This window comes from Vulpes vulpes, chromosome 2 (genome assembly GCF_048418805.1).
Source record: "Vulpes vulpes isolate BD-2025 chromosome 2, VulVul3, whole genome shotgun sequence".
In the NCBI taxonomy this organism is placed as follows: domain Eukaryota; kingdom Metazoa; phylum Chordata; class Mammalia; order Carnivora; family Canidae; genus Vulpes; species Vulpes vulpes.
Window position 1 is genome coordinate 160,670,458 of NC_132781.1, and position 17,929 is coordinate 160,688,386.

A 17,929-nucleotide genomic window follows, 5' to 3' on the forward strand; every position below is an offset into this window, starting at 1 on the left:
CCTCCTCCCCGCGCCCCAGTTGGGAGAGCCCAGCCTCCCCCTCTGCGATGCCGCCCGGTCGGTGCTGCCCGGCGGCCGTGGTACCTGGATCCAGCGGTCATTGCGGTTCTCCTTCTGCGGGCAGACGGTCAGCTTGCAGCCGGCCTTCCTGGCCAGCTCCGCCACCGCGTCCACAAAGCACGTGTTGTTCCGCACCCTGCACACAAGCCCGGGGAGAGGGGCTCAGGGCAGAGCCAGGTGTGGAGACCAGACGGGCCGCCGGGGGCCGCAGGACACCCATCGCCCCCCGCTCCCCGCAACACACTCACCGGCACACGTACACCTCGAGGGGCGGCAGGGTGCTGGGCGTCATAATCCAGGGCGCCACGCGGAACACCACGGTGTCGGTGAAGATCGGGGACTCGGAGAAATCCTACAGGGGAAGACGAGTGGAAGGAAGGGCGAGAGCACTGGCCTTGGAGTCCAGAGGCCTGGCTCGTTCGTGCGGTTCCCTGAGCAAACCGCCACTTCCCTTAGTTTCTAGAGAGGCACCGGGGGGTGGTCCAGAAGCCTGGGATCCTTGGTGCCAGTGGTGCCCGTCCATCCCGGGGACGGAGCCCCTTCGCACCCTCTGTGCGTGGGCCACCCCCACCCCTACCTCGTTGGAGTCGTCCAGCAGAGTGACGTGGAAGGACAAGAGCCCCGTGAAGCGGGCGTCGGGGAACGAGAGGCCCTCCACGAAGAAGCGCTCCTCGTCCCCATGGAAGCGGGGCACCTCGTACGACACCTTGTCCTGGCCCAGCACGTGCCGGTAGGCCTCACACGAGTCTTCGGGACCTGGGAGGGGGCGGGAGGGAGGGCCGTGAGCCCCGGGAGGGACCGCAGAGCACGATGGCTGCAGAGCAGGGCCGTGCGGGCCTCACCAGGCCCCTCGGGCCAGACCGCAGCCCCCCTCTGCCGTCGGGCCGGCGAAGGACGGAAGATGCTTGATGCCCAGTGTGGGCGAGGCCAGGGAAAGGCCCTGCCTTTCTTTTTTTTTAAAGATTTATTTATTCATGAGAGAGACAGAGAGACAAGCAGAGACACAGGCAGAGGGAGAAGCAGGCCCCATGCAGGGAGCCCGACGTGGGACTCAATCCAGGGACCCCCGGGATCACGCCCTGGGCTGAAGGCAGGCGCTAAACCACTGAGCCTCCCGGGCTGCCCCGGCCCGGCCTTTCTAATGTTGCCGTTCAGGACAGTGGGCAGCGTCTCACAGAGTAGTGTCCACTCCCAATGAGCCTCTCCGCTTCTGGGTGTCTCGGCTACAAACACACGTACGGGGTGTTCACTGGCTGTCCACTTGCGGAGCAGGTGAGCACCCACCCTGCACCTGCGAGGCAAGGCTCGAGGCTCAGGATACAGCCGTGAGCAAGGCCCCTGCCCCCTGCGCCGCGGTGAACCCCGCCCGCTGCCAACAGCCGTGTGGTCGGGGGCCCGGGCACGTCACAGCACATCCGTGCTCGGAACACACGCGGCGGCGGGAAGCTGGGGGCCGAGCTGCATGAGTACAGAAAGCACCGTCGGGTAGATCACTCGATGGGAGAAAGTGTCTGGAAAGCAGAGCATGTACACGCCACACACTTAGCGCATCCTCAGAAAAGTCGGGGCGTTGCACACACTGCAACTCGTTAATAGTGAACACATTTTAAGAGTCAGGTTTAGGGGGGAGGATGAGGAACCCTCATTTTCTACCTTATGTATCTCTATATTGTTTGATTTTTAAAATTTTTATTTTTTTTTTTTCAATTTTTTTTTTTTTAATTTTTTATTTATTTATGATAGTCACAGAGAGAGAGAGAGGCAGAGACACAGGCAGAGGGAGAAGCAGGCTCCATGCACCGGGAGCCTGATGTGGGATTCGATCCTGGGTCTCCAGGATCGCGCTCTGGGCCAAAGGCAGGCGCTAAACCGCTGCGCCACCCAGGGATCCTGATTTTTAAAATTTTTAAAAATATTTATTTATTTATTTATTTATTTATTTATTTATGAGAATAACATGAGAATAACACAGAGAGAGAGAGAGAGGCAGAGAGACAGGCAGAGGAAGAAGCATGTGGGACTCGATCCCAGGACCCTGGCACTACAACCTGAGCCGAAGGGAGATGCTCGACCACTGAGCCAGCCAGGCGTCTCCTCAAGAATGTTTTTAAAGATTTTGTGTCTTTTTTAAAAAGATTTTATTTATTTATTTGAGAGAAAGAGAGAGAGGGAGAGAGCGAGCACAGAGCAGGGGGAGGGGCAGAGGGAGAGGGAGAGGCAGACTCCCTGCTGGTCAAGGAGCTGGACCCGGGGCTCGATCCCAGGACCCTGAGGTCATGCCCTGAGCTGGAGGCAGACGCCGCTGATGAGCCACCCAGGCGCCCCTAATTCTATTTTAATTCATCAAATCAAATGACCTTGGGCCACGGCTCTTCTGGGAAGGCAGCCCGCCCGCCTCACGGCTCCCACAGCTGACCCCCAGGGCAGCCTGCCCTCTGGCCCATGGTGGGGAAACTGAGGCCCCCTCCAGCAGCGGGGCGGCGGGGAGGGATGGGCATGAACTCACCACAGGCGTGGAAGACCCGTGCCCACTTGGCGTCATAGCTCGAAGTGTGGAGGATAAGTTTGTGGTCGTCGAAGAGGGCGGCAGGGCCTTGCGTCCTCAGGACCATGACGGACATGTCCTCCAGGTCTGTGGGGCCAGACAGGGGCGGCAGCTCAGGGGCCTGCGGCCCTGGCGTCTTCTCCTCCTGCCCACTGCACCCCCCTCCAAGGGCAGAGGGTGCCCAGATCTGGGTCTCTGAGCCCCAGCTCTGCCCACCATCAGAAAACACTGGAAGGCACTGGAAACCACCAAGAGCGAACCATAAGGGCGTCTTGAGCGTGTGCCCGTGAGCCCCACACGTCCGCTCCGGGCCTCCGCTTCCTCACCCCCCAGAGCAACGGGAAGTGCAGAGCGACTGCTCAGTGCCCTTGACAGGTGACAAGGGTGGGGTAGGCAGGCCACCCGGGCGGCGCGCCGGGGACAGTCTGGTGTCAGCGCTAGCATCCCTCCGTTCACACCGGGCAGCCCCCCGGAGCCTCAGCGCTCCCCTGTCTGAAATAAGGGACGGTTGTGCCCACTTTCGGAGAAGCCGTGCCCGCCTGTGCATGAAGCACGTGGCTGGCTCCCCAAGATATGACTGTGGCCTCCCTCATGGGGAAAGTGTGGGACTTAGAACATGGGGTGCCCTGAAATGCAGGCCAGAGGTGCCTGGTGGGGAGGCCAGATTCGAGGGTCGGACGGGAAGGTCTGGACCTGCCACAGACAGGCTAACTGACTTCGGGGATCCCCTGACCTCCGGCCTCAACACCTCATCCCTACGTGGGGTGATGTGATGCTGCCCTCCCACTTGGATGATTAAACAAGAATCTGCAGAAGGGCCTGGCACACAGAGGCACTCAAATAAATGTCAGCATCCCCTGCTCCCCTGGAGGGAGGGAAAGGCGGGTCAGCCCATTTCTAGAGCTCCCCCCACCCCAGCCCCCCAGTATGTGAGAGCTCGCTGGCTCTGGGGGGGACTGGGAGGGGCTAGCTGCAGCCTGAGGCAGGTCTTGAGCAACGTCGAAGTGTGTCCAGGAGCTGGGACCCTGGCCCCAGGCTCAGCCTTCAGAGCTGCCCCTGTGGGGTAGCTGAGCCGTGACCCTGGGCGCCCCCCCTTACCTTGCAGGCAGTTCACGTGCCGGTCACAGTTGTCCTGGTCATAACAGGTCACATCATCCCTGTCACAGTTCACCAGCAGGACGGCTCCATACCCTCCGGGGCCCCAGACCCACTGCCGCTGCCAATGGCAAAGCGCAGCCGGTGATGGAGCGCAGACCAGTCCCGTGCCCTCGCCCAGCAACCTCCTGGCCAGCCTCCTAACCTCACCTCGTCTTGCCCTCCCTGGGCGGATAGGCCCGCTGTCCCCGAAGCGCTTCCCGTGCCAGGCATGGCAGTGGCTCTCTACTGCCCGCACCAGCAAGTCCGAACCACACAGCTGTGTCTCACGGCCCAACTGCGAGCCGGCTCCAGCCAACGTCCTATTTCTCGACGGGCAACTTCCTGATTACAGATCCATTCGTGGATCCACCCAGGCCTTGCCCCGCTACTCCCTCCACCCAGAACGCCCCCCCCCCTTGCAATGCTTTAGAGCCCAGCTCCAGCGGACTTCACAGGAAGGCTTCCTTGCTCATGCGGCCCCCGCCGACCTGCTCTGAACTCCCGACGCACTAAGTGCCACCACAATTCAGCCCAAAGTTCTTTAACAGTCTCATGCTTGGCATAATCCCCCTTTCACCTCGATCAGGAGGTTGGCACACCAGGGCCAGGGGCCACATACAGCCCGCTGCCTCATTTTGTAAATAAAGTTTTATTGGGATAATCACACCCACGTGTCTCTGTATTGGCTCTAGCCCTTTTGCACTACAGTGGCAAAATCGAAGAGCTGCAACAAGGACGGTTTGCAATGCCTAAAATGTTTACTATCTCACTTTTATAGAAAAAGTTCGTTGACCCCCTGACCTAGACTAAAATTCCAGAAGGACTTTTCCCCACAAGGCAAGGCCTAGCCCAGGCCTGGGCACATATATGCTTGATAATCCTTGGTAATGATTTTTCTCCTGGTGAAAGAAGATCCCCAGCCACGCCTGGTTCCCATTTGGCTCTCCTACCCCCTCCTAGGAGGCAGGGGGTACCGGTAATGGCCTCACCCCTCCTAACCCAGCCTAAGTCAACTCCAAACTCCACGCCCCTTTCTGGGCCCAGGTCGAGATGGCCTACCTTGTCCACATAGCTCCTGTCCTGCCTGCCCTCGCAGTTCAGGTCACAATCCAGAGCGATGTCTACAAGGAGAGGGGAGACAGTAAGTCACTGTGGGGTTCCCAGGAGTCCAGCACAGGTCCAACAATGCACACTCTGCTTCTAACAATGCCTCCTGCAGACAGAGCATTTTCAACTTTCTTGCTAAGTGCTCTGCAGGTGCTCGTACCCACGCAAACTCCCACCCACTGTCAAGGAGCTCCCCGGTTCCACATCCTTGGCAACACTGAATTGAGCATCTTTCCATTTCAGGTTCTGATCACTGGAGCTTTCTCCTCTGTGAATTTCTTGTTCATATTTTTTCCCTGTTTCCATTAGTTAGTCTTTTTTTCCCAGTTGATCAGAGTTCTCCATAATCTGTATGCACCAAATCAGCCATATACATCGCAAATTTCTTCTTCCCGTCCGTATTTTGACTTTTTCTTCCTTTTTTGTTTAAAGTAAGCTCTGTGCCCAGTGTGGGGCTTGAATTCACAACCCTGAGGTCAAGATTCACGTGCTCTGTGGACTGAGCCATCCAGGTAATCCCATAGTTTGACTTTTTACTTGTCCTCCCTTGTATGAAAGTTTTAAAATGTAATATAGTCTAACTTATCAGGGCCTTATCTTCAAGGTCACTGATCCTCTCCTCAGCCGTGTCGAGTTTACCAAGACAGCCCAGCAAGAGCATTTTTTTAAATGTTACCTTGACTTTTAATCTTAGCATTTCCACTTGACACCTTCTTATAGTTTTCATGTCTCTGTTGAAATTCTCCATCTGGGGCAGCCCGGGTGGCTCAGCGGTTTAGCGCCGCCTTCAGCCCAGGGCGTGATCCTGGAGACCCGGGATCAAGTCCCACATCAGGCTCCCTGCGTGGAGCCTGCTTCTCCCTCTGCCTGTGTCTCTACCTCTCTCTCTCTTCTCTCTCTCTGTCTCTCATGAATGAATAAATAATCTTTAAAAAAAAAAAATTCCCCATCTGTTCATTCATGTTATCCACCTTTTCTTTTAACGTCTTAACCAATCTGAGTTATCTCGCATGGAGTTTATATATCAATTTGTGGACAACTGGCACAAAAAACTTAAGGTGGAGAAAGCAAGGTCCAGTTCCAGGCCTACAGGGTGCCTCCCTTTGCTTACAAAAGGGGGGAGTATACAAGTATGCCGTGTCCACCTGCATGAGCACAGCAGATCTCTAGAAGGATGCTGGGTTTGTGGAACTGGAAGTCTTAGGTTGGGAGGAAGGGAGGTTTGCTTTGCAATATATATTCTTTTATACCACTTGAATTTTTTAAATGTACACTTATTTTAATTTTTTAAAAAATGAGTTGATGTTTGTGAAAAGACCCTCGTTCATTGTCATTCCCAACCACCACCCCCTGCCCTTGGCCCAAACCCTAATGAAAACCAGCTTACCAACTTACCAACACAGGTGAGGTAGAGCACTGCATAGGCCAGGGGCTGAGGCTCATGGCTGGAGTGGTAGGAAATCTGAACCTGTGGAGAAAGGGCCCAGAGTCAACCAGCTGAAGCCAATAGCCCCCACCCCAAAGGACAGGTTTGGGGGATCTGGCAAGAAAGAGTCAGGGTCTCAGGAACCTCTATGTACTGAAGTTGAGTTTACCAACCCAGCTCTTCCTTTTAGTCTTTGTGCCATTTATTTTTCCATGCCTTGCTGTAATATGGGAACTACCTGTGAGGGCCCCAGTGCTGCCAATGACTACCGTGTGATTTGGGCAAGCCTCTGCTCCCCTTTGGATCTCTGTGTTGCCATTTGTAAAATGAGGAGGTCTGACAGGTGGGGTTAGGGACCCTCTCCTATCTGTAGGATTCAGACAGGCCTGGACTTGAGCCCAGTACCTCTGGGTTCTGTGACCTTGGCCAAGGCCCTTCACCTCTGGTTGAGCTGTCTGGTTTCCTCACTTGCAGAACATTGAACACACAGGTCCCTACCGCAGAGGATTGTAGTGCTGCTTAGAAACAATACATGTTCCAGACTGGCCCCCGCAGGAAGGGCTCAAGACATGCCAGCTATTGTTAACAGAGGGCAGGTGGCACTGTGTGAGCTGGAGCCTGGATCCACCACTTGTGACTACCCTGGGAAGAGTCACCTGTCCTCTCGGGGCCTCAGTGTCCCCTGCTGTAAAGTAGAGATAATAATAGTCCCTACTGCAGAGGGTTGATTGTAGGTTGTGACCATCAAAGAAAGGGAGGTTTGTGACATGCTCAGTGCAGTGCTCGGCTGCAGCAAGCCCCGATAGCTGTTGAAGGTCTGGCTGACAAAGAGTGATGAGAACATAATCCAAGGACCATGTATCAAAGGCCCTTCCAACCCCAGCCCTCTGCTTGCACATTCCCTCCTGATGTGGGTCCCTCAGCTCTGCCAGAAGGTTCAGGATCTTATAGAGAGACCCTTCACCCCTCAGTGCTGGGAGCCCCTAAATCCCACAATCACTCACCCCCATCTGTCAAGCCCGAGCAATGATGCTGGTCTCGGGCATACAACGAATGGATCCAGGCCAAAGGTGGGGAAAGGAGAAGGGCCTTTCCTCAATCCCTTTGGTCTTTGGCACCCACATAGCCCCCAGCTCAGCAGGGCACCCAGGAGGGGCCCCCTCATCGGCTGGCTGGTCCTTTTGCCCTGCCCCGGGGGTCTCCGTCCTGCCCCTCACCAACTCTGCTACTCACTAGGTGGGTGATTTCAGGTAAGCCACACCCCTTCTCGTCCTCAGTTTCCTTATCTGTAAAATGAGTTCATTTCCCTGTCCACCTGAGTCACAGAGCTCAGTGGAGAGGCTCATCTCAGATACATGGACGGGAAAAGACGTGGGGGTGATGAAGGGAACCTGCCCCAGGTGTCAGCAGGTCTGTGTGGAATACTAGCTCTCTTACTGATTGGCTCTGTGGCCCGGACACAGTTTCTCTGAACCTTAGTGGCCCCACCTACAAAATGGGGATCGGACCCTGCCTCTCTGAGCTGTTGTCAGGGCTGCATGACGTCGTGGCTGCCCCGGGTGTGGCCTCTGCTCAGTGGTCCCTAAAAGATCAGTTTCCTGAAATGCTGCTCCTGACATGGAGCAGGAACCTGCCACTCCCACATGCCGGGCCTGCTTTCCGTCACCCCTTAAAGGGGGCATCACCTGTGCCAAGCTCAAGGGCCACCCCATTTCTCCCATGTCCCATCCCTGCCCTGAGGCCAGAACCCTGCCTACGGCTGGGGCTTGTTAAACTCACCCTTGGCTGAGTGAGCAGAGAGGAGGAAGAGAAATTACGTGCCTCTGAGAAGGGAATGCGGTCAGGGAGGGGGTGGATTAGGAGGTGAGGTGCCTCGTAGAAGGGGGTCTCCCCAGGCAGTGGCATCCCCCCACCTCTGCTTTCTCTCCATCATTCAGAGTAGCAGAGATCACCTAATCAACCCTCACCCTGCAGGTGGGGAAACTGAGGCCCGACACAGAAAGATGCGGATACCTCCCTTCACTGGGGTCTTGAGAAACAAGAAAAGCAGCAAATGTTGGCTCATGTTCCACCCCACACCAACACCAGGGGGAGGGCGCTGTGATCATCCCCAGTTGACATGGGGAAACCGAGGCCTAGAGGGCTGATATGACGCGCCAACAGACACACGGCTTATGTCTGGAAGTTGCAGAGCTGGCTGGTTCTGGGGCGGGTACTTACCCATCGTGCTACCCTGCCATCTGGGTAAAGAGAGGGTGCTGGCCCTTGCAGCGCTAGATCGCTGCCCCACCCACCCCAACCCAGGGGACCTGCTCACATGACTGTCATTGAGGTCGTTGCTGGGAGAGTTCATGACCACGATGATCTCCAACCCGGTATCAAAGTGCCACCGCCTGGTGTCCGCACGCTCCCGGCCCCTCTCCATACTAGGAGAGATGTAGACGTCCACACCGGGAGTCCCATACACCTCGAACATCTCCGTGCCCTCAGGTACCGACCTGGGAAGGACAAGAAGCCATGGGAGGTACTAATGTGTGGATTCTTGTTCAGATGCTTGAGCTTTGGCTCAAACGCTTGCTTCTTCCAGGAAGCCTTCCCTGACCACCCCAGGCCTCTCAGCCCCCCACGGCAAGCTCCTGGGAGTGAAGCCTGGACCCCACACAAATGCATACCCATTCTCACCTTCCAAGGCTCTGTATTTATTAACACTTCCCTTGTGAGTTATTTTAACTCCCAACAAAACTGCAAGCTCTTGGGAAGTTAGGACCCGGTTGAGTGCTTTATAAGCCCCCAGTGCAGAGCTGGGTGCAGAGAGCTCAGTGGACACCAGCCTGCAAATGGACCCCCTGCAGTTCTGAGCCCATGGCTTTAAGAAGAGCAGTCTCCCCTCCGAGTCCCATTTGCACCCTTCTTTAGCGGGCAAGAAGATGCCCTTGGGGTCTCCCCTAGGGAAGGGTACTAAATTTTGTAGAGTGTCCACTGGGTGCCAGGCACCTTGTATTTCCTAGCTCCTTTTATTCTCACAAGTCTGCAAAGTGAGTGGTATCATCTCCATCAGAAAGGTGAGGAACTGAGGCTCAGAGAGGTCAAGTACCAAGCCCGAGGTCACACGGCATGGAATGGCGCTGCCAGGTTTGCACTTGGGGCTCTGACACAGCGCCTGTGCTTCTCCGTGGCCCTGCAGCGTCACCTGGGAAACTTGGCCAGATTCAGTCAAGCAACCAGGCATTATTAGTACCTTTCAAAAGTCATCTGGCCCTGGGGCTGTGTTCCCCCCACTCCAGCTGGTCTGGGAGTCCTGTTTGAAATCAGTCTGTCGACCCTCTGGTTGTCTGTGGGGTGCCCGGGGTGCCTACTGTGCCCAGAGGCAGGTACACCCACTACTTTCCCTGCTGCCCCAGAGCCTTCCACCCCATCAGGGAGTTAAAAACAGCACTGCCGGGCAGCCAGGTGGGGCTTACGGTCACAAGTCAGTGGTCTGTGGGATCCCATGTAGGGAGAGGCCCCTGTGAGCCAGCGAGACCAGAAGGCTTCCTAGAGGAAGCAGCACACACACGTGTGCCCGGGAGATAAACAGTAGCTGACATTTGTTGAGTTCTTGCTTATAGGCCAGCCCTGTGCAAGGTTCTTAGGTGTGTTACGGAAAGCAATCCTCCCATTAAACTAGGAGGTGCCTACTGCCATCGTTTCCCATTTTACAGATGGGAGAACTGAGGTTAAGCACACTGCCCAAGGTCATGGAGCTAGTAAGTGGCAGGACTGGGATCCACCCCAGGCCTCCTGGCTCCTGAGTCCATATTCTCACCCACCACCTCCCCAGGAGTAATCGTGATAGGGGCCCTGGTGGCTCAGTGATTGAGTGTCTGCCTTCAGCTCAAGGCGTGATCCCGGGGTCCTGGGATCGAGTTCCACATCGGGCTCCCGGCATGGAGCCTGCTTCTCCCTCCTCTTGTGTCTCTGCCTCTCTCTCTCTCTCTCTCTCTCTCTCTCTCTCTCTCTATCATAAATAAATAAATAAATCTTAAAAAAAAAGAAACTAAAAAAAAAAGAATAAATAAATAAAATCTTAAGATAAAAAAAAAAAAAAAGAAGAGTCATGATAATCATAGCCCCCGAGCCCGAGGGCCCCCTCCCCTGCACGCTTCCAAACAGGGCAGGCCTTCCAAACAGCATTCATTCATCCTCACCGTGGCCCCGGAGGAGGGGATTATGACTCTCATTCACACGTGGGGCAACAGAGGCTCAGGATGGGCCAGAGACTTCCCCACGGTTGCACAGCTGGCAATTCGACTCCGGGCCCTCTTCCTTTCCCTGCTCCACTTGGAGGAGCGCAGACTTCCTTCAATACGCCCTCTCCACTCCTCCACCAGCACGACTCTGAAACTTCTCAAAGTGGCTTTTTTATAAATAGAGAAGTAAGCCCAGCCCAGGCTCCACTTGTCAGGCGGGTCCTGGTGGAGCGCGTGGCCCTCCCGGGCGTCCCCAGCAGCTGGGTGGGGCAGACACACCTGCTTCTCCCCCCAAGCAAGGCTGCTAGATTTAGCAAATAAAACTAGAGAACACCCAGCTGGACTCAGATTTCAGATAAACAGCAAATCATTGTTTTAGTATAAGGATGTCCCGTGCAGTATTTGGGACATGGTTGCACTAAAAAAAAAAAACTAATTGTTTATCTGGATTTCAAATTTAACTAGGCATCCTGGGTTTTATCTGGCAACCCTATTCCCAAAGCCTGTAATTTCCAGGGCTGGTGGAGCCCTCGGTCCTGGGGTGTCCTGGATGTGCGGGCCAGCCCATCCTGGGACATAAAGAGCCTGGACAGAGAGAGAGACAAAGAGATACAGAAAACCCTGAGAGATGGAGAGCCAGAAAGACACACACGGAGATAGACCGGGTGTGGAGAGCTCCCTCCACCCCAAGGAGAACCCTCAGCCCCACTCCCTGAGTCACCTGGCCTCTCACTCCCCAGGAGGCTTGTAAACTTTTTATGAAACTCCCCCCAACCCCAACCTGCTGCTTGGACCCCGTGCCCACGACCTGGAGGTTGAAGGAGCAGAAGGCACAGAACCGCACCCAGCTCCCCAGCACCAGCCCCTGGGTTTGGGATATCTTGGCCCAGCTTCCTTGCACTTCCCTGTATGAGATGCTGGGGGCTTCCTGATGAAGATCCTTCCGGCCTGAGGGGGAAGGACCCAGGAGCTCAGTGGTGCTCAGAGTCGAGTCAGGCTCTAGACTGGGCCGGGTCGCCCATAAGCCAGGTGACCCCGAATAAATCACCTCACCTCCAGACAAAGTGGAATAATGACACCCACTTGGTCAACTTCACGGGCCATGGCAAGGCTCAGATGCCATAATGGGAAAGGCTTGGAAAATCACCCATGGGGGTGGGGGTGGGGGTGGGGTCTTCAGTTTGATTAAGAAGCAGGAAAAGGGCAAACGAAGGCAGGTTGAGAGGCTGGGCTGGGGGTGCTGGGGGGCAGTTTCCCAGAGGGAGGCAGGGGGAGCCAAGGGCGAGGGGGAGACTCATCCGAGGGGAAGGCAGTTCCACGGTGGAGCCTCAGGAGGCCAAGGGTAAACTCAGGCTGTAAGGGGGAGCCAGCGAAGGTTCTTGATCAGGAGGGGCACTGAGGTGGATGCTGGTTCAAATCCCAGCCCACTACCCACGAGGTGTGTGACCTTGAGGGAGACGCTTGGCCTCCCTCTGCCTCAGTGTCTCCGTCTATAAGGCGGAGAAGACTATAGGAATCGATGTGTGTAAACGCTCAAGACCAGTGAAAGTTGGAGGCACCCGAACCCATGCCTCACTTCGTTCTAGGGAAACTGAGACCCAGCAGAGGAGGGACCAGAAGGTAGGGCTCCAGACTCCCCGTCCAGTGCTCACGCCCCATCAGGGAAGCAGCTGTTGGGAGGCTGAGAAGGATGGCTGCTGGGACAAGAGCCTGCATCGGGTACAGGAGGGTCTGGATTTTCCATCCTGTGGAGGATGGAGAAGCAGCCAGAGACTCGCCCGGCCCAAGCTCTTCCTCCGGCCCGGCCACCCCATGCTGCCACCCTGCTGCTCCAGACAGGGCCCCCAGTCCCGCCCCGGGGGCTTCGGGCTTCCCCTCCTGTCCATGCACAGGACAGTCCAAGGCCCTCCGTGCACCTTCCCTGCACGGAGCCAGTGACATCTGAGAACCGTAGCTAAGGGGGGCTGTCTCCCCAGCAGCGTGGGAGTGACTCCGTGTGAGCCCGCCCCTCCTAGGAACCCAGACAAGTCAGTCTTCCTTTACGCTCCATGTCACCCTCTCAGTGGTGAGGACGATGACGGTGACGATGGTGACAAAGGTGACAAAGCAGCCCCCACAGCCACACACAACCATCAGTCCTGTTATCCCCACTTTACAGATGAGGGAAGAGGTTCGGAGATGACAGGGACTTGCCCAGAGTCACACAGCTGGTCGGTGACGGAGCCAAGACTCACAGCCGGGGCTCAGGCCCTGCTCCCCTGCAGACCCAAACCCATCCTCTCCTTTCATGGGCTCAGGGCTGGAGCCTCTGGGAAAACAGAACCAGACATTTCAGAGCCAAAACACATGGGAGAGGTCCTTGTGGCTGCAACCAGACAGGTTGACAAGGTGACCACCACGGTCCCCACTGATGTGGCCCACGGAGGCAGAGGAGAGCAAGACCCAGCCAGTGCAGGCTCTGAGTGGCAGCTGCCCCCACCCACCCCCGCTCTGTTCAGCGAGGCTCCCAGACCCCAAGTCCTCTGGCCTCACCGTCCCCAGGGTCAGCAGACCACAGTCCCTCCTTCGTCCCACCCTCTTCCCGCCCCTGAGAAATGGTGGCCCCTTGAACCGCTTCCCTACAGCCCAGCTCGTTAGGAGATCGGACGATGCATCAGCCTCGCGGCCCGGCTCTGCCCACGCAGGGGAGCGCTCTCACGGATCAGGAGCCAGAGGGAGAGCTGCTCTGTCAAACCAGGGAGGGGGCTCAGACGCCTCCACGAGCAGAGCTGGCCACCCGCTGTTCTATGCCAACCTCTTCAGGGCACATAAGGGGAAACTGAGGACCAGAAAGGAGCAGAAAAGGCTCAAGAGGAGAGAGCAAAGGACGACAGAGCGAGAACAGACAGAGCGAGAACAGAGCGGTTATGCTTCAATAACCGTGTATGTAAAAAACCTGGATATTTAAATTACAACCCTAGACTATAAATGTGTTTATAATAAGATATGGAGATTTCCTTCAGTAGATTGTAACCATAATTTAAATTATTTTGTTCCACACTGTTTTTTATATCTGTCATGTACATTGCATTTTGATCTGTAACTGCATGACCCGGGGGTCCTCTGCACCCTAAAACTCAGGGTGCCCCGGGTCCCTCTGTCCTTTCACTCCCTTGACCTGCCTCTGCTGAGCAAGAGGCGACCCGAGCTGCTGGCCTGTCCAACTAGGGCAGTGGTTTCAACCCTGGCTGCACATTCATCCCCAGGATGTGGCTCAGCACACCCCTGTATCTCCCTTCCTTCCCTTTCGCCCTGCGAGCCCCTGCTCAGGAAAGCGAGGCCCCCTGACCAAGTCTGGGCCATCTCCAACTCAACGGAAGGCAAGAAGACAGGGTGCAGTCCACTGCCACAGACGGAGCACCCCAGTGGTCTTGCCTCTGCTCATCCTTCAAGGCCCCGGTTGGTGCCCTCCCTCCAGGAGACCTGCCCCGACTCCTCGGCTAATGCTCATTCCTCTTTTCTCATCTCCTTCTCCGGGTACGGTTCAGAGGTTGTCCCCCAGCCACCTTGTGGATGGCAGGTTTGGGGACCCTTGAGGCTGTCCAAGGGGCCGGGACAGAGCCTTAAAATGATGACAGTGCTGGTGGTGGTGGCGGCAGTGCTGGTGGTGGGTGGTGGTGGCAGGGCTGGTGGTGGTGGCAGTTGCCACAATGGAATGTCCACCACGTCCAGGCACGGCCTACGGGCTCTACACACAACACCCGAGTCCTTTGACGCGAAGGCCGACGTGTTTAGGCTGCAGCCTGGCTCTGCCATCCTCATGGGCTGTGTGACACGGGGCCAGTACCTCAACTGCTCTGTGCCTCTATGTCATCTATAAAACGGGGATGATGACAGTCCCCACCTCGCAGGATTGAGAGTTAGTTACTAAACATCAAGCACTTAGGGCGGCGCCTGGTACGGAGCAGTCTCTGAGGATCATGGCTGAGAGGACCGTGTCCACCCTACACATGAAGGACAGACGCCAAGTGACTCTCCCGAAGTCAGACGGCTGCTAAGGCCCAGGCCCGGCGCTGGCCGGCACACCCGCTGCCCCCTCCCTGGCTGGCCCGCGGTGTGAGCGCCAGGATTGCTGAATCACGACATCTCCAAGCTGGAAGGGACGGGATCCTTCCCTAGAGCACGGGGCCACCCAGCCTGTGATAGAACTCTGAAGGGACAGGATTCTCAGACGGCAGGGACCGTGCCTCCTTGCTCGCCACCACCATCGTGTCCCCAAGCCTGGCCCACACTAGACCCCAAAGAAATACTTGATGGATGTGTGAATGAATGAATGAACCAGCAGCCCTCCGCCTCCTGCAAGGTGGTCCAGTCACAGAGGCCCCAGAATCCTTCGTTTGAGGGTGCCTGAGGCTGTGCCCCGTGCCCTCGGGCTGTCCCCTCTTGGCCTCCTTGGGAGCACTCACATAACCCTAAGACACTGCTGCCTTTGCCCCGCTGGCTCCATCCTCTAAGGAAGCGCTGCTGCAGGGGAGGGGCCAGGTCAGACTGGAGGCATATCTGCCCGACGGGCATGAGGCAGCCGACGCAGGTGAGTCACCCCCATGGGCACGCAGCACGGGAGGAGGAGGTGGCGCCAGGAGCAGGGACACCTTTCCACCCTCGTCCCTCCTCCTGGCACAGCCTCTTTGCTGCCCCTCCTCCCAGTGCCCTCCCTACTTCTCACTGCCCACCCACCGTCACCCACGCTTCAGCCCCCGGTGCCCAGCTGGGCTGGGCCTGCTCCACGCTTGGTTCCCTCCCAAGACCGGCCTCTCACCCTTGCTTACCTAACGCTCTGGGACCGACCCCAGCTCTGCTTCCAACTAAGTTCACTCCAATTTTTCAAGTCTTAGTCTGGGATACTGGTTCTCAACTGGGAGTGATCCCCCCCCCACCACCACCACCACAGGGCACATTTGGCGATGTCTGGAGACATTTTTGGCTGTCACAAGTGGGGGTGTGCCACTGGCGTCGGTGAGTAGAAGCCAGGGGCACTGCTCCACATCTCACAGTGCACAGGACGGCCTCCACCACAGGGAATGAGCAGGTCAGTAGTGCTGAGGTTTCAAAACCTGGTCAGAGGTGGGGGTGGGAGACCGGTGACAGGGGAAGGGTGACATGGCTCTCCTTCTCTCCTCCCCATCCCCTAACAGCTCAGTCTTGGAGCTTGGACCCCCAGAGACTCCCCAAAAGCCTAAGGAGTCAGCTCCCTAAATGGTTCCCACAGCCCACTTCCTAAGACCCTGCCCAAACTCTCCTTTTCTTCCTGGGAGAGAGACAAGACAGGGCCTTACTTCCAGCCACTAGTTTTAAGGACATGGCCATGGCACACAGTGGGGGAATTCCATGTGGGCTCTGACTGGCTGGAGGAGACCAGATCCTCCTCTTGAAGGGGCAGTGAGAAGCCTAAGACACTTGATCATAAATGGGTTTGAACCCTGGCATTGACCCGTTGTTACTGTGTGACCTGAGCAAATGGCTTGTCCTCTCTGTCCCAGTTTCCTCATCCATCAGTGAGATGAAGTTGACAAGCTTAGCTCCTAGGCGGTTGTGAACATTAAACTGGAGCATTCAAGTTCAAGGGTTAAATTCAAGAAGCTTGCCCAGCTTAGAACGGCGCCTGGCACATAGGAAGGGCTACATATGCATCAATGATTTCTAAGGAAAAGACTGATGCTCATTGCAGAGCTCATAGGCTGGGGACCAGGGCTCAGGGTACACACCTCTTCCTATCCTTGTGACCCCAGCCTGCAGGGTCTTCCGGAGTGCCCAAGCCCCCATGACACCAGCACCCTCCAAGGCCCTGGGCCAGAGCTCAACCATCACAAGTCCCCCGGCTTGGGAGAGGGCGGCCAGGCCAGGCCTGAGCCCCGAGGAAGCCCTGCCCAGGGAAGGGCCCAAGGGGCTCAGCACCAAGGGCCTGCAGACCCCCGGGCCCAAGGGGCTCAAGACCCCAAGAGCCTAAGGGGCTCAGCACCAAGGGCCTGCAGACCCCCGGGCCCAAGGTGCTCAAGACCCCAAGAGCCTAAGGGGCTCAGCACCAAGGGCCTGCAGACCCCGGGGCCTCTGGCTCTTACCCGTAAATGTCCACGAGGGTCTCCACGCCAGCCACACACACGGCGCTGGTGGGATGCTCCAGGGACACACGCACGATCCTCTGCAGGGACATGCTGGCCTCGGTCGGGGCTTGGGCCACCAAACCCAGCGCTGCCGGGCACATCCCAGGTCCTGCGGTTTAAAAGGCCCTGGCCCCGCCTCCCCGGCCCGGGCTGCTAGCTCATTGGCTCCCGTCCTGGAAGCCCAGCCCCTTCCCAGAGCCGGGAGGTCAGGATTGGCCAGAAGCAACCCATCATTTGCATAAGAGCCTGTTGCTCCGCCCCCAGCACGGAGGGAGTTCGTTTCTCCCTCCAAGGGAGCGAGTCCCCGCAGGCACCAGGGCTGGGGCACCAGGGCCTGGGGGGTGGGGGGGGGAGGCGAAGATGTGGGGCGCTGACCTGGGCGCCCTCCTCACTTTCCACACTCCTCCTCCTCACCCCCCTTTCCTGCATTTCCAGAGCTGATACGGTTTAGCGGGGAGCTTCTCCACCCTGCTGGGGGAGCTGGTGAACATGCAGGCTCCCAGGCCCCACCTCCAGCCTGACGCAGCCGGTAAGGGGTGCCTCCTGGCATCGGGGTTTTTTTCAGAAGCACCCCCAAAGCATCGTGAGAAACTTTGAGAAACACCTGCCTTTTTCTTAAGAGCATGGAGCGTGGAAGCAGGACTGGAGGCAGCTCTGCCTCAGCCTCGTGCCGCTGCGTGGCTGGGGACAAGTGGCTTCACTGCTCTGTGCCTCACCTGCCGCCTCTGAAAACGCTGTTGCAGGGCTCACATGGGTCCACGTGGGCAGAGCTCTAGTGTGGAGCCGGCCTCGTTCTATTACTGGCGTTGTCACTCTGACCACATGGCAAAAGCCCGTGGAAGGGGTGGTGGCCCTCTCTGGCCAGGAAGAACTTAGAATGTCGGAGCAGGAAGGCTCACTTGTGAGGGGGGGAAACTGATGCCAGAGGAGGCATTTGGCCACCTGAAGCAGCAGGAGCAAGGGCTCTCAGGAGAGGGGTCTTGGGGACCCCGACTCCACCATGCATCAGCTACGTGGCCTTGGGTGGTAGGTTCCCTCTCTCTGAGCCTCGGTTTCCTCATCTGTAGAAAATGTGGCTAATCACCAGCCCGGCAGAGATAATGGCGGGGACACACCCTACCCAGCCAAGCTCCAAAGGTGCTGAATAGAAGCTTCCTCCCTTCTCTCTGGCGATGCTGCCAGTCTGAGGCAGGGTAGGGACGAGGACCTGCTTCCCAGTGTCCCCAGTGGGTGCACGCCCAGCAGTTCAAGGATCTTCAGCAGGACTCTAAGACTGGTGCTCTTC

General features: G+C 57.1%; 1 protein-coding gene across 1 annotated transcript in view; it reads right to left on the reverse strand.

Moving 5' to 3' along the window:
* The window catches only part of PADI3 (peptidyl arginine deiminase 3), a 28,722-nt gene extending 11,926 nt beyond the window's left edge, over nt 1-16,796 (reverse strand). Inside the window, exons 1-9 of the mRNA XM_026012015.2 lie at nt 16,603-16,796; nt 8,593-8,773; nt 6,245-6,317; nt 4,802-4,863; nt 3,704-3,821; nt 2,567-2,692; nt 638-816; nt 309-412; nt 85-196 (exon numbers count right to left, since the gene is read on the reverse strand). Of these exons, the coding sequence (XP_025867800.2) occupies nt 85-196; nt 309-412; nt 638-816; nt 2,567-2,692; nt 3,704-3,821; nt 4,802-4,863; nt 6,245-6,317; nt 8,593-8,773; nt 16,603-16,745 (1,098 nt within the window). The 5' untranslated portion in view covers nt 16,746-16,796. The remainder of the gene's footprint in view (nt 1-84; nt 197-308; nt 413-637; nt 817-2,566; nt 2,693-3,703; nt 3,822-4,801; nt 4,864-6,244; nt 6,318-8,592; nt 8,774-16,602) is intronic.
* Nucleotides 16,797-17,929: the final 1,133 nt, after the last annotated feature.